Source organism: Falco peregrinus, chromosome 2 (genome assembly GCF_023634155.1).
Source record: "Falco peregrinus isolate bFalPer1 chromosome 2, bFalPer1.pri, whole genome shotgun sequence".
Lineage (NCBI taxonomy): Eukaryota > Metazoa > Chordata > Aves > Falconiformes > Falconidae > Falco > Falco peregrinus.
Genome location: NC_073722.1, coordinates 23,266,483 through 23,282,503, shown reverse-complemented (window position 1 = coordinate 23,282,503; position 16,021 = coordinate 23,266,483). Strand labels below are relative to the sequence as shown.

Genomic DNA, 16,021 nt, shown 5'->3' with positions numbered 1-16,021 from the left:
TGTAAAGTTGAATTGTTAGAACATGACACAAAATTACCTATGTCAGCTAACTAAGGAAGATTTTAATAAATAATTAGCTGTGTCTTTAACTACTGAATTCCATAGCATCCCTTCTTGAGACCTGTCTACACAAGCTATGATAATGGAGGACTTGAGGAACTTGGAGCATGGAGCCCTTCTTCCATCAGTAATGAGTAGCTGTACCCTCTTACTTAAAGGTAAGATAATCTTCCTTGCGTAATGTGAAGATGGAAACTGCTCTCAGCCTGAGCTAGTGCCTAGCTGATTGTGCCTGTATATAGGAAATACAGTGTTTGTAACAAGAAACTATTATTTTTATATTCCAGGGAAGCGTTGTACTAAGTTGTTAACCTACCAGTTATACGTGTTTCTATGCTAAAGTTGAGCCACTGTCGAATAGAGATCATTTGATGTGACTATTTGGGCAATCTGGTCAGTTACTTGGTTAAGTATAAAATTGGTGTTTCAGCATTGTCTTCTAGTATTTCACTGTTGAGAGTACTAGGACAGCTAAGCCAAGCAAAAGCTTACAAAAAATGTTAGCTGCCTTTGTGTGTGTAGTATTTCTCACAATTAAGTTAGCAGTATATACTAACGGCAGCCTCAGGGTGGGTGGAGGTGGAAGCAGAATCTGTTTCTGGTGAACAAAGTATGCTCTAGTATGCCTGTACTGAAAGAATATCTTCAGTCGAGCTAATTTCTGCTAGTCAAGTCAACACAGCAATAGGATCCTCCTAGGAGGGGATTAATTTTTTAATGTGTTTTGGGGTTGATTCTTACCCCAGGTAAATACAGTTGGAGAAATGATTAGTGTTTGGAAGTGATTAAATTGCTGGGGTTTTTTACATTCCCAAGATTTTCTCCTGGTTCCTGGAGATGTGCCCAAGGAATGCTGTGCTCTGGATCTGTGGATATTTGTAGGGCCCTGCTGTACAGAATGAATAAAAAATCTGCTGAGACACAGCACTCGGCTCTGCAGACCAGACTGAAGACTTTTCTCTGGTAAGTGTTGTTTGTAGGTGCTTCCGTTTATATATTGCACTTGAAAATCTGAGACGGGGGTTGTCACTTTTTCTTTAGAAAATATCCCAGGAAGTGTAAGCAATTAATAGGATCAGTGCCATAGGTTAATGCCCTACATGATGGAGCCAGTGAATAGAAATTGGGTAACAACGATATTTCTTAGTGGTAGTAATAGTAACCTGGTTTTTAAGCCCGAAGCAGTACAAAACAAGAACTTGTATGTAATCGGCAGGAAGAGAACTGTTTACTGGGAATGCAAAACTAATGCTCCCTCCTCCCTCACACAAAAGCCAAATTGGCGAATGTAAGAAATCCCATGCATTTTATATGAGAGACTGATTGCACGTAAAAGCTTTTATATGTAAGAGCTTGTTTCAGGTTATATTGGCATCTTGCTCTCTTATTCAAGACAGCTTGTATTTGCAGGCATGGCCACGCTGTCTAATTAAAGAGTAGGAAGACTTGGGTCAAGAGCCTATAAAAGCTGAGCAGCCAACAACTATTGGAAAGCTGCAACCAGTAGCCCTGTGTCCAGTGACACAGTGATACCTGTTCAGGTTGGTTTTGTTAAGCTGAGGTGCTGGGTGTGTGCCAGAGGCACTTGTGCCAAGATGGTGATTGAACTGCATGTCTAGGCCAAAGACTGTAAAAGTACCAGCGCCTAGCTCAAAGAGTAGAAAACATGGGAACAAAGTATTTTTGGCAAGGATGAGATGAATAAACGAATAAAATTCTATATAAGCCTGTGTCTGATTTTCTTGGCCTCTCTGTAATTTTCCCTTGCTTGTGATTGTTTGCCTTAATCTCAGGTTACGTTGTGTAATTCCGCTGTTCTCCCCTCAGTTACAATTCTGGTTTTCTTGTAATGATTAATGCTGAAATGCATCCTTAATGTTTAAGGATGGTAAGATGGGTAACTTAGGTATGCTCTGTTCTGATTCTTTCCAGTGTGTCTTTCAAGCAAACTAAAATACTTGGGTTTTTGTGAAGTATCAATGAAAAATGAGCCCCTAGCAAAGAAAAACTTAATTGAAACAATCTGAGAAATACTTGAATGCAAACAAAACTATAAGAGAACTTGGGATGGGGGGTAGAGGTAGAAAAGTTGCTGAAAGTATTTTAGCCAACTCTTATCTTGGAGCAATACTGCTTTTAGAAAGAAATTTTCACTGGCAGTATTCTGGGCTTATCTGGATTGTCCTGGAAATAATTTTATTCACCATTAAGTGCTTTTAGACTGCAGTTGTAGAAGACAGCAAATCCTTATGAGGTAACCAAATGCTTTTATTACAAAATTTATCTGGATTTTTACATAGTGATCACTGATACTCCATATTTATTTACATTCACAAGCAAAAGGAGTTAATTGAAAAAAATTGTTTTAAAAATAGAAGAAAAATCTCACTGCAAAGTTAAAAATTAACTTTAAAGGACTATGCTGACTAAGTATTTCTAAGCTGCAAAATCTGGGAAGTTATAACCTAGGCTTGAAAACATTTTGCAATTTCACATCAAAAGCAAAGCACAAAGTATAACACATGCGGTGAGACTTTACATCCTTACTTAGCTAGTCAGAGCAGGGGCTCAAACACTGTTCTGTGTGCTCCATGTTAATGCCTGTTGAATATACCTTCAAGGCATGTGCTCAGAGTTCTTGAATCTGCTGCAATGGATTTGTGTGACCCTCTCTCTCCTACATGTTTGTGGCAAACAGTGGCAATCAGAGAGCACATGTGTCCTGGTGAAGATGGTGGCAGGAATCTGTTACTGTTGAATAAAGTATGTTCTGGTGTGCCTATTCTGAAAACAACAACAAGAAGACTGATGTGCAGCAGTGAGAACCATCAAGAACAGTGGACTGAGATAACAGCCTTCAATTTTGGAAGTTGTGCAGGTTTCAAATTATCAAAATCGGATCCGGCCTCCTCCTCCCCACTAGCATGACTCATTTTCATCAATCTCTATGGGGCTTTTGCCTTGGGAAGGAAACGAAGAAGAAATGCCATTCTCCTGTACAGGTTGCAGGGATGGCACACATCTTTCTTGTAAGATTGGCACTTCAGCCATGTGTAAGTGAGTCTCAAAATAATCCACGGACTCCCCTTCTTGAATCTCTGCTAAAATCTGGTAGTCCCCAAAACATATGATGCACTTGCACGGCAGGTCGATTTTGTTCAAGTAACCCAGTTCTGTTTGGTCCACAATCAGTTTTGTTTTCTTGCTCATGTTCTTTATCTCAAAACAAAGTTCTGAGCTGTTCAGTTTTCTGTAAAACTGCAGTGAAAACTGAATCCGAGAAACGCGAGTATCTATTAAATTATAACGGCAGATGCTAGAATCACGGCCAAACTTGGCCATTTCATCTGCCCTGACCTGTTCTCGCTTACGGAAATTCAAGCAACGAAACATCATCTTGTTGTCTTGGCAAGGATGGTAAAAGGTCATGTGGAGACACGTTACTGTTTCTTCAGTTTCAGCTTCTTCAAAAGAGCTCATGATGAAAGGCGTCCTTGGAACTACAAGAAAAAAAGTCAAATACTAGCATGAAATCACTGTAGTACCAAAAAACCTGGATCAGTGTAGCATTCAGTTACCTCATATACTATTGTATAGTGACCATATGTAATTTATAGCAAAATGGTTGACAGTAAATGTAATGAAATCACTGGAATGAAGAACCGGGAGTCAAAGCTACTTAGTCCAAGACAACCATCATTTTCCACCACTTCACCAGAGATTCCTTTGGTGACCACAGCTAAGTGACACATTGCTCTGTGCTGAACTCTTGCTGTCAGTCAATCTCGCATCTGTTGCAATGGCTGTGTTAGCACTTCAGAACTCTCGAAAACACCCTTGACTGTAAATTGCTGCCAGCTAGCTCTTCGTGAGAATCTTTCAGTTAAGACTTATCTTTGGAAGAAATATGTTACTTCACAGTGACAGTAAGATTTACTTTATGGACTTAAAATGGAGCATTAACTAGTATTATCTAGACCTGTGTGTTCTGTTTTACAGTGTAGTCCTTTGACTAGAAGCTATCAGATAAATGACTGTAGGCAGTAATGGTTCAGATGTGTATCAAGCACTCTTTTGGCTCTTTAGTCAGAATTTGCCTCTTGTATGAAACAAAATACAGTTTTTTAGAAATGACTGATGTGACAGTACGTAAAAGGAATGCAAAAGCTGGAATATCAGTGATGCCTTGCAGAAGGATTTGTCACCAGCTCTAAGTATTTCCCCACTGCCTATTGGAACATCCCAGCTATCTGCTGCAGAAGTACTTAACTAGGCACTAAAAATAACTTTTGTTGCATTTTGGGTTTTGGTGGTTTAAGCTTCTCACATGCAGCACAGAGATGCTTGCTTATGAACTTAAATTCTATTCCACAGTCTGAGTGACTGCAATGCATCCACATAAAACCTATGAGACACCTTAGGAAACACTCTGATCTCGTCCTCTATACAAGCAAGGCCAGTATTTTCCTGCATTGAAACTTAGTCTAAAGAAAGAAAAGGTTGGGTACTTAAAATAGGAACCAGAGAATGAGTTCTCCATTACTCAACAGAGAAACATGTGAGCAGCCATTTAACGGGGATCATACAGTGCAGATGTTTGTCATGTTTCTCCTAGATTGTAGTTAAATTTCCAACATGTCACATGCCAATCGTGAGCTTTCTCACCAGCTCTGTTCAGTGAATGACACTGAAAAGCAGCTTACAATTTAATTTTTTTTATGGGTAGTTGAATCATCACTGCAGTTTTCTGACTTGTGGTGTTTTTTTAAGACTAAATTATACCACTGTGCATAAACTCCAAGCACAGTGAATGGTTGTATATCGGTGCATCACTCTCTGGGTGAAACCTCACAATCGTTTCCTTATACTTTCAACGTAATAACAGCACGAGTTCTGACGCAGTAGTTTAGCAAACTCAGCTTGCTTACTGGAGTAGGCTGTAACAGTGCTAAGCTTAGATGCTTCGAGAAATCAAAGAGCTTGCTTTAAAACAAACTAGAAAATATCATCTGTGCTTTTGACAGAAGTACAGAGAGACGCTCTGATGGCAGGCTATTCCTTTGCTATCTGTACGACAAGCTGCGGTGGCATTGGCATCCATCCCACCTCCTCCTAGTATGCCTCAGCTCTGGAGAGCTGGAAGCCGCTCTGTGAACAGGAATGTGGATGTCTCTTCCTGTGCTTAGTTCTGCCTGTTGCTCTTTTGCACTAGTAAGAGGATGTGAGATGTTACACAGGGTCATCTTTAGTTTAAGGGGAAAACCAAGTCATTTCACTTAGTTTGCAGATCTGCCTACAGAGAGAGTTTTCGGCCTCAAGACTTGGGCTGAATTTGGTACCAACTTAAAAGCATGTTCTGCTTCCATTAGTATCTTCCCTTAAATTGCTTTCTGAAGTGTATCAGGACGGGGCAAAACACAGGAATAGAAAGAAATATATTTTGAGAAAGCTGCAGCGTATACAGATGTATCAGATCAATGATAAAATGGTTTTAGTCACATGTTCATGAATTTTACAAATGGCTACGTGTATTAATTAGGGAAGGGGAAGAACAGCCACTAATTACTTAAGCAGTGCCCATGGAACCTGGATTTCAGCAGCTCTCACAGACCCTGCTGTCTATTCATGATCTGCTTGTGTGCCACCTCAGGCAGCCCCAACTTAGTAGCTGAGTCCTGCATTAAAGGTTTATCAAGGTTAGACTGAACATAATTCCACATAAATACTGAAAGAGTTTCTGTTTACTAGATTATATTGGACAGGAGAAAAATTTCAGAGAACTCCAACTGCAGAAGGAAACTTCCTGCAGTTAAGTCCAGAATTCTGCAACTGTAAGGTAGCCCACTGCACTGCTATTGGCTGTTCGTTAATTTGCAAACAAATTGTGATCTTGCCTCTTTCCCTTCTCCCGACATTGTGTGCATCATTATCCCCATTTTTAGAGACAGGAGAATGACACAGAGCATTAAGAACAAGAAACAAGAACAAAGGACACACCAGAAGAAACACTTTCTAGTTGAGTGTTTAACAAGAGCTTAACTCAACCTACAGTGTATTGCTCAGAGCTCTCTGCCAATTTGCTTTTGCAGATCAAAATGCAAGTGTTCAACCTGTGTATTGGGAAAAAGAATAACATCTGTTTTTTTAACTTAACTTACATTCTAAAAATGACCATGAACTTTGAGGCAGAGGCAGTGCAGAATACAGTCCAGGTTCAGTGGGTGCTGCTGAAGCAACCAGTGGCTGTTTTTCCCCTTCTCTAATTAATAAATGTAGCCATGTGTAAAATAATTTTCAGGCACATTACACAAGGACAATTGTCCTTTTTGTCTCCCCAGATTGCCATGCTATGGTCACTAGCATATCTTTCGCCCTAAGCCAGCGATCATGCAGGAGGCTGGCAGACCCCTGCGTGCATCCCGAGGCAGCGTGTCCCAGGCGCGTCCTGACAGCTCTGGGCCTGGGAGTGCAACCTCTGCTTTGCTTAAAAACATCATCTTTGCTGGCATCACGTGAGAATATTCTAACGGGGCGTATTTAGGGTCTGGGGCACAAGGCTGATGGGCGGCTGGGGGGGGTCAGCCTGGAGAGGGGCTGGGCGGCCTGACCGCTCCCCACAGCTGCCTGACAGGGGCTGTGAGGGGGGGTCGGTCTCTGCTCCCAGGGAACAAGCGACAGGACAAGAGGGAACGGCCCCAGGCTGCGCCAGGGCAGGTTTAGGCTGGATATCGGGAAAAATGTCTTCAGGGAAAGGGTGGCCCGGCACGGGCACAGGCTGCCCGGGGAGGGGGCGGCGTCACCACCCGGGGGGGTTTAACACACACACAGATGCGGCGCTTGGGGCCATGGTCAGCGGTGGCCTCGCTGGGCTTACAGCTCCTTCCCAACAGACATGACGCCGCGGTTCTAACTGTTGCCCACCCGTGGACACCCGGACTGGCCGGCGGGGCTCTGCGCCGCCGGCCGCAGCAGGGGCGGGGGCGGGAGCTCCCGAAAGCCCTCGCCGCCTCAGCCGCCGCCTAGCGAAGAAACCCCGGTCCGCCCTGTGACCGTACCCGCGGCGGCGGCCCTCGGCCCGGCCTCCCCCTCACCTGTCAGCAGGCGGGCGGGGGCGCCTCTGGCTGCCTTCCGTCCTGCGGGGCGCGGACCTCGGCGCCTGCCAGGGGTCCGCGGGGGCGGCCGCCTCACCGCCCGGTATGCGCCTCCTCACCGTCCGGTACCTCAGCGCGGCGGCGGGCGGGAAAGGCCCGGCGGGCGGGGCGGGGGCTGGCGCTGAGGGGAGGCGGGGGCTGCCGGACGGCCGAAGGGTGAACTTGAGGTGTTTTTCTGCACGGTGTACCAGCTCTCCTTTTATTGTAGTGAGTAAACCGGGAAGAAATTAAAAAAAAAAAAAAAAGTAGGTGCAGCTCTGTCAGGGATTTTATGTGGGCATCTCAAGCGTCGTGCATGTAAGTGCCGTACCCAAACCAGCGATCATAGCCCTGTCAGGGACGGATCCAGACTGCAGGGTCAGTAGTTCACTGAAATCATTCCTGTTTCAGCCCCGCACCCGCAGCTTAACGCTTTGAAGAGTGAAATATAAGCAGCGTAGCAGGTGACTGACGATGTTCTTAAATCGAGTAGTTAAAAATGCTGGGTTATTCGCTTTAAGCAGCGGTAGTTCAGCTTCGTTGTGCTGCCTTTGGGGAAAAAACTAATCTTTCTTTGGCTGGTGATCTAAACTGGGCTGAAAACTTTCCATTTGCTAGAAACCCTGAGGCAGCCCTGCCATCTGGCCGGAAAAAAAGGAGTAATTCTCTCTCATCCAGCTGCATAATTTTTCTTATTAACCAAGGTTCCTCCCAAGCACAGGGCAAGAGGCAGGGTGCAGAAAAAACCTGTTCCACCTTGGCCTGAACCCTGCTTGGTGTTCTCCCTTACCTGGGTTTGTATAGCCTCGTGAGTAATGAGCTGCTGTGCCTCCCTGAGTCCTGTAGGTTTAATTGCTTTGGCACGGGCAGTGAGATACTCTGTTTGTTCATATAAACTTATTTTCATTTGTGGTTTCCTTTTATTTATTCAACAAACAGGTAAATTACTTGTGGGTTGATAAGTTCCTTTGTAGATCTTCAGAATACATTTGTATCTGTACACAGGCTAATATGTCTGCTGCGTGTGCTCTTTCCCCTCACATCAGAAAAAATAAAAAGGAGGTTAGACTGTGTTTTGCAAGAAGTCACGTTGAAAAGCAGAGAAGGAAAACAGATTCTTCCAAGTTTTTTCCTTAGAATAATGCCTTTCCCGCAGCAGGCAGGGCTGGGTGTATGGGCTCAGACAAAAGCACTTTGCTGCCTTCTGGAAAAGCCAGAGTTGTGCAACCCTGCTAATTATTGCATCTCTTTATGGTTGCAATTCCTGTCAGCCCTTCAGTTCCGGAAACAGCCTACTTCTCACGTCACAAGAGAGCTTTTCTGATAGGATTATTTCAATACTTGTACCTATTGAGGTACCCTTCCTTTATTCCTAGTATTATGTAACCTCATATTAACTGCATATTCCTTATTGTTTTATGATTTAAATACAGCTCTGCATGTTTTCGTAGAGGGGAGCACAAGAACTGGATTTTCTTCTCCTCTTTTCCGTAAGTTTCTAACTGGTTGGAATCCTGCCAGCTTGAGGAAAACAACTCCAGGTTTGTCCGGTATGACAGGAATTCATGCACTCTTTGCTTGTGGGTTTTTTGGATGATCTTCCTGCTGAAATGGTTATGTGGTTTGCTAGAGTTCATTCCTGTACTACAGTAACTTCTTTTTTTAATCAAAATTTCTTTGCTCAAAAGCAAAACTGCAAGTAAATGTGTAAAGCTCTGTAGGGCTGAGCTGCACTGCATGGTGAACAAGCTGCTGGGACCTGGGCCAGAGGAGCTGATGTCAGTGTTAACCTAGTAGCTCTTGCTGCTGTCCTGTTTTGTGTTGTCTGCACAATCCCTTCCTCACCTGGGGTTGCGGTTTTCCCCAGAAATGCTTTCCTTTCTGGAGTGTGAATCTATTCTCGCATCCCTGAAGTTATCCAATGGATAATTGAGGTGATGGAAATTTGAGCCTTCCCATGGTGGACTGCAGAGCTGGTGGCACATGAAGTTCCCCTGGATTGCAAAGACAGCGTGGGATATGGAAACAAAGGTGGAGAAGAACCATGCTGTCCTTTCAAGCTGCTTCCAGCTGGTTGGTTTTCAGATACCTGTATTTGTTGCCTTGCTAATCCCTAGAGGTTGCCTTGCTAATCCCTAGAGAGGAGGAAGGCCTAGGAGAAGGCATGCTCATTACTTTAAATGGATGTTTCCTGCTTACATATGCCCTGTGTAATTATCGGTGGCACATTATTGATGCTAGCTGCTTGGGCTAATTAAGTATTTGTAATGTGTAGGCTGAAAGACTAAGGTGGTTTTGGCTCGGCTGTGGTAGTGTATTGTTTTTCTAACAACAGATTCATAAGGATTCGGATAACTCTGGAGCCTAAATAAGCAAATCTGGAAAATGGAGAAATACTAAGAAGTCTTACATTGCTTTTGGTCACTATTGGCTTTGAAAATCTCTGCGTCAGTGAGGGCAAATATGTTTGTTTCTCTTTCTGGGAAGGTCAGAAGAGTAATAGAAAGTGTATGCTGTCTTAGTGAGTGGAAGGACTGTTTTTGGATACCTGTGTTCCAGCTAATTCTTTCTAAATGACTTGATGTGAAACCTTCCTTCCCAAGCTTCCTCCCTATGCTTTAACATGCTGTGAGAAACCTTACCAGAACATCCCTGGGTCTTTTTTGAGTGCTCTGGCACATGGTGCAGTTGGCATGACTGTTAGTGGTCTGCCTGGCTGGTCACGAGCTGGGAAGCTGTGATAACTGTTCTTGGACACTCAGGAATCACTTGGGAATTATGTCCTTTATAGTTCTCTCTCTCTTACTGTGTAAAAGCTGTTCTGGAAACATTTGAGGCAAGACAAGAGACTAGCTGTAGTCTGGACCAGTTTGAAACTTTCTATTTCTCTCTGCTATTTAAATTAACATAATGAAAGTATCCTTATCCTGTTGGATCAACAGCAAGCCTGACCTGATTTCAGTGGTACTGAGTTTTCACCATGCTTCTGTCCTTTCCTCCTAAGGCCAGGTTTTACGTGTGGTTATCAAAACTGCTGATGCAGTGCTTGGGTTTGCCAGCTGTGTGACAGGATGGATGCAAGTGTAAAGGGTGCACTTGTAAATGTTGAGTATGTAAACGTAAAAGTATGATTTCTGTGGTTTTCTGGTGGCCCTTTTTTTTTTCATTACTGGCTTTCACACTCACTGGTACAGCTTGTGAGTGGTGTCATCATGTGAATAGTGAAGCAGATACTGTGACCTAGTGAGACCTCTTATGTCAAACTTCGCATTAGAAATACTTGAAGTGGATTTCAATGCACTAGGGGTTGGTTCATGTAGAGCTGCCGTTTTTCTGCAGGGTTGGCCTCTTGCCACAAGGGGACATAAGCAATGCACTTTCGATGTCTCGTCTGTGACAGATATGAAGTGCAGCCTCTTAGATGAGGTTAGCAGGAAGCCTGTAAGAGCACAATAGGTGAGCGAGTTACCCCCCACCGCCAGCCTCTCCGTATTCCCCTGTTTTGTGCAGTCCCATGGGCACAACTCCCAAGGTATGTGGGCTCCGTTTGCTGAATTTCCCTCGCTCTTGTCTTGCTGCAGCAGGTGCCTGTCTTATGGGCCGGGGCATGATGGGTGACAGGGGGCACACTGCCGTGGTACCTCCCCTGTCCCAGGGCTTGCTGTCCTGGTGTGGCACAGGGGTGACCTGAAATTGTCCTTCACTTGTTCAGGGATGTAGAGAGACACAGAGAAGGAGGCTGGTGAGAACTGATTGCTGCTTTAGAGCCATAAAATCCAGGCTGGTGGATGTGTTTGCTTGTGTGTAGGTAATGCTAAGTTATAATAAATTTACTGCTTACACCTGTAATATGCATGTTGGGTTCAAATACCAATCTGTGCCCTCCTGCTGCTCTTCCCCTCTGCTTCACAGCCTGTTCCTTGATCCACCTCAGCACTGCTGAGGGTGTAGGGGTGGGAGCCAGTAGGTGGCAATGTGTGACCAGACATGGGCAGCCATCATGTTTTATGATTTTTGGTGTTTTGTGGGGTTTGTTTTGTTTTGAAGCCAGAAACTTCATTTTGATATTGCGAGAGCTGTTGTGGTACTTGTAAGTTGCTGGTAATAATGGCAGTGGTAACTTCTAAGAGTTCATTTGGGAAAGGTATAACAGAGTACAAAAGGACCTATAGCTAGGTTCTGCAATCTGTTATTATTGCCATACAGGAACCAATGCCTCACATTTAGACCGAAAAGAAATAGGCCCTTCTCAAAGACACATGTGTTCCAAAAATAAAGCAAGATATTCAGCTGGATCTCAGTGTGAGAGGGAAGAGAGATGCATGGAAAGGAGCTGTATTCACTGAATTTTTAGATCCCAGTGCAAAGAACAGTTCTACTCCCTGAAGCAGAGAGGAGGTCTTCCAAGGGAAGAAAAGAGAGCACAGTTCCCTCAATGTTTATTTACTTCTTTGTTCCTTGTTTACTCAGGAAAAAGAACTCTTCTGCATCAGTTTATTCAGATGAGATAGGAAATAGAAGCTCCCCTTGACTACTGAAGATAACTGTTTCTTACAAGATGGACTTTGTTTATGCCAGTCTCCAAGTTCTCATTTTCTTTCTTTTTCTACATCACTGTCTGCCCTTGGTCATCCTGAACCACTCTGGCCCCTCCCCTTTGCGTCTTTCTTGCCTGCCTGCTGTTGCAGTTTCTCTTCCATCTTCCTTTCCCCCTTGCTGTCTGTTGTTCTTACCTCTCACCATCCTCCTGATTGTTTTTTCTACCCCCTCTGTTGCTTCCTCCACCCTCTGTTTGTTTTTTCTCTGGGGCCTTTCTCCCTCTGTCTGGATTCTCTCCCTTTCATCCATCCCACTGCCCTTATTTCCGCTTTCTCCCCACTCTGCTTTTGTTGCTCAGGACTAGACACCTGTGGAGTGACTTACAGGACAAGTGAAACCAGGCAGTCATGGGGCAGCAAGGAAATAAACACTGGGAAGAGACTGGGAGGTGGAACAGACTGATCTGTCTGTTGACATCACGCAGCAAGACCCAGTAGTGGGTCCTCAGCATATCCCTCCTTATTCTGTTGAAAAGTTGGCTGCCCTCTCTGTAAATAGCTGGTAGAGGTCTAGGGCTAGAAGAAGAAAGCACAGTAGGGACACTGTGGAAAGAGGTGGCGATGTTACTTATGACTAGGAGCTCCTTCTTATTGACAGCTGTCTTTGGAGGAAGGTTTGTGCAGCTTGGTGGGAGAGAAGCTCCTGTAATTCCAGCTTTTATGGAACAAGAAGTAGAAAAAGAAGAGTAAGGGAGGTTCAGTGCCATAGAGCAGGTGCTTGCTTCTTGCTCAGAATTAAAAATAAATCATCTTTAAGCCCTGATACAGGAGAAAAATTGTCAGCTCTTCCTTGTTATCTTTTTTTTTTTTGAAGTTGGAACGAAGCCTGGAGTCTTAAGTGTGCTGAAGCATCACGTTTCTGAGAGACGAGTGACTTAATGAATTTCAGTAGAGCTGAAAATGAAAAAATAATTTGTGCAACTTAGAGGCATATCGGGGATGAGTAGTCTATGCACAGCTGCTCATTGTAGCTGTGGTCACAGGATTCCCCTGTGTCTGGGGTTTTTGTTGGTGAGCCCCTGCTGGAGTTCTCTTTATTTACCAATAACTGAGTCCAGCTTTCAGTTATGTGGTGGTCATCTCATGTCTTTGTATGTGGAGGTGATTTACCAAGTGAAGTTTTACTCCCCTAGTTGTATGTGACTACATTTCTAGCTGGCATAGGCATCTCCCTACATTTGTTATTTTGTGGAACTTCTCTTCAAACTAGAAAGACAAAACTCTTGGCACACAGATAAGGCTTCTTCTTCTCTAATAGCTTCCAAGAAGTCCACAATTGATTTTTTTCCCCTACAGATACCCTTGAACTTGCTACATATGACCTATGACATCTTCATGGTATCTCGGTTTTAGACCTTGTTCAGTAGCTATGTGAGACTGAACCTTATCAAAGCTTGAGAGAAGTCCGTGTTGCTGTGGGTAGCCCAGCAACAGCGCACAGCCTTGACTTGAGTTCTGTGTGACAGAGGGTATGCCAGGAAGTAGAAGCTCCACCTTTCACATCAACTCTCGCATAGAAGATCGGAACAAGAAGAGGCTTGAACTGGTGTATTACAGCCAATGAGTGAAGGTTTATCAACTTTTTTAATCTCAGTGATCAGCTGTGACCATTAAGAGACCAACAGCATTCTTTGCAAGAACTGGAACAACCGTCCAGGTTTCCTACAGATTACAGTAGAAGTAAGTGTGTTCTCCCTAGGCCATAACCCTTGCGTTTCAGTTTGGTGTTCTCTGTTCTTTGCTATTTCCTCTTCTAAAGAACTAAACTGAGGTAGCTGCATTTTCTCGAAGTGGCCAGATACCAGCAGTAATCAAAGGCATCACAATACGTAGTTTGGCTAGTGGCAAGTATTTTAAATACTATATTGGGAATTGATAGATTTTATTCATTGTTAGAACCTTATTTACTGTATTAAAAAAAATAATCTGTTTCCTCTTGCTCTGAAGAAAATCCACTGGAGTGTAAAAACTGTGACAATTGATATAGACTCCAGTGAAATGGTTTGGCTGAAAGCAGAAGATTCATGACTTCAGCGCACTTTGGAATAGCCTCCAAAACACCATTTCTGTACTTCTTTACATTCGCCACATGAGGGACAATGTGGTCGTGTCTCCTAGGTACACAGTAGCAATTCTAAATCTGTTGGATTATCCACACTTTGGATGAGATACTATTTTGATAGCAAGGAGTTTAAACATTGCCTTCTCAGGGACCAAGATTTTACTGTAGAGACTGATTCTGCTCACTCTGTCTGGTTTGATGGGTACAATGCAGACTGAACAGAACCAGCCTTTCCAGCTCCCTTCAAAAACAGTGATTGAACAAAGAAAGTTATTTTGAAGAATTAAAGATAAGCACTAAAAGAAACCATCTTTTTCTGATACGTAGTAGGACCAATAAATATAGCATTTTGTAGGCTGGGTTTTTTTCCCTTTGAATTTGTATAGATGTTAAGGTGTTAAAGATTCCACATTCTGTGTTGTGTGACAATAAAAACTCTATTCCATTATCTCAGTTCGTAGTGTTTAAGGGCACCCAGCTGTGAGAGATGCAGCCTGCCTTGGAGGTACATGACCCTTTTTTTCTTTTTTTCTTTAAAGATATATATGATTGTGTCCTAAAATACTCTACCTGTGATGCCTTTATGTTGTGGAGCTTACTGGTACAATACAACACTTACCTGTTTTCCTCGGATGTAGGCTTTAATTGTAGTTTCTAGTAAATCATTTTGGTATTGCCCTTACTTTCTAGCTGGCATCCTAAAACTAAGTGACCAAAAAGTAGACCTGAAATAAATGTGAACCTCGCTGAAATAAATGTGAGCCTTTCCACAGAAAGGGCTCTAAGGTGGAATAGAGGTGGGAAGAGAAGACAGGAGGGAACCACGTTTCAATAAATATGCTCACTTTGGCATTTTCCATCTCACTCTGGGTTATGTTGACTTCTGCCCTTTCAGATTTGAGCCATTGTAACCTGCTGTATTTCAGAAGCCTTGCTGGACTGTGAGAGAGAGGATTTGGCCAGGGAAGCAGGTGCCTTGTTCATCTTTACCTTTTATTGTTCTGGCAACCCTCTCATGGAGCAGTTGCTGTCTGATGATGTTTAGAAACAAGGTGGTTTTATTACTGTAGGCATATAGGCTCTGGTTGGAAATTGGCATTGAGAGGTGGTGAAGGCAACTGTGCATCTCTTCCCTCTTGTGCAGCCCCTTGCTTGGGTCTAGGGAGGGTCTGTCCCTTGCAGAAATGCTTGGCGATGAAAACAGGATTTCACAGCACAGGGAGCATTGGTTTATGGCTCTGTGTATAGTCTCACAAGGGAACACTGTTCAATAGGCTTCAAAGTGATTCAGCCATGGCATAACCGTGGCTGTGGCCACATGTAATATAGCCTGTAGCTCTTTAAAGAGGATTAGCCTTAGATCAGGGACAGCATTCATTGCTGGATTTCATGTAAAGTAGAATATGCTAATGAAATGGAAATGTCTACAGCAAACATTGCGTAATATTGTAAACCTCAAAATTGAGCATTGTGTCTTGATATCTCTGCTGGAAGTCAAACATTCGTATTCTGTTTGTTACTTGAGGAAAAACTGAAGTTTGTAATATCATCAGAAGCTCTCTAGGGTAAATTAAGATCTAGTTTGCAGTTTCACAAGCAAAGTTAAAAAGATAACAAACATTTGAAGGTAGATTTCACACGCTGTTGAATGCTTTAATGATGTCATAGCTCTCCAACACAGACAAAATCCACCACATCTTAAAATATCTTCATTTGGGTTTTCTGCAACAGGCATAGGCTTGGTTTGATCCTGTGTTCCCTCCCTGTCTGTCCTTGTGTTGCTTTAAACACCATGTTTGGGCTTACAATAGTTTCAGCACCAGTCCTGCAGAGACACAGTATTTCTAACGTGTTTCTGAGCCATTTCATCTTTTTAAGGCACTTTCTGTCTGTACATCACCCTCAGTTGGCAGTCCAGTAGGCTTGATCTGGCTCTCCTATTTCAGTTTTACACCAGCCTTTTGAATGCTTGAAGTTTAATATTGTATATATGTAAGAAAAGCTCCCATACTTCAAGGGAACCTGCGATTCAAACTGTCTGACTTGAGATGATGTCAAAGATTTTATTTGCAGAAGGTCATGAATGTCTCTCAGAAAATTGTTTTAGTGGGAGCACTGGGAAATCATTGGCCGCTTCTGAAAGTCTGTTTTGTTGTTGCATGTAAAGGGAC

At 43.3% G+C, this 16,021-nt stretch overlaps 2 protein-coding genes across 2 annotated transcripts in view; one reads left to right on the top strand and one right to left on the bottom strand.

Annotated features, from left to right (window-relative positions):
• Window positions 1-2,307: 2,307 nt before the first annotated feature.
• TIFA (TRAF interacting protein with forkhead associated domain) lies at window positions 2,308-7,325 on the bottom strand. The gene is made up of 2 exons (XM_055794997.1): window positions 7,152-7,325; window positions 2,308-3,560 (listed from the first exon to the last, which is right to left on the bottom strand). Exon 2 carries the CDS (start codon window positions 3,538-3,540, stop codon window positions 2,980-2,982), a length of 561 nt encoding a protein of 186 aa, XP_055650972.1. The 5' UTR covers window positions 3,541-3,560; window positions 7,152-7,325; the 3' UTR covers window positions 2,308-2,979.
• Window positions 7,326-8,343: 1,018 nt separating this feature from the next.
• ALPK1 (alpha kinase 1) overlaps window positions 8,344-16,021 on the top strand; it is a 51,362-nt gene continuing 43,684 nt past the window's right edge. The window contains exon 1 of the mRNA XM_055797742.1: window positions 8,344-8,680. The gene's annotated coding sequence lies outside the window, so the exon portion shown is untranslated. The remainder of the gene's footprint in view (window positions 8,681-16,021) is intronic.

What these genes read in the sequence shown, in the direction of transcription:
- TIFA (XM_055794997.1), bottom strand. Translation starts at nt 3,540, where the DNA reads ATGAGCTCTTTTGAAGAAGCTGAAACTGAAGAAACAGTAACGTGTCTC.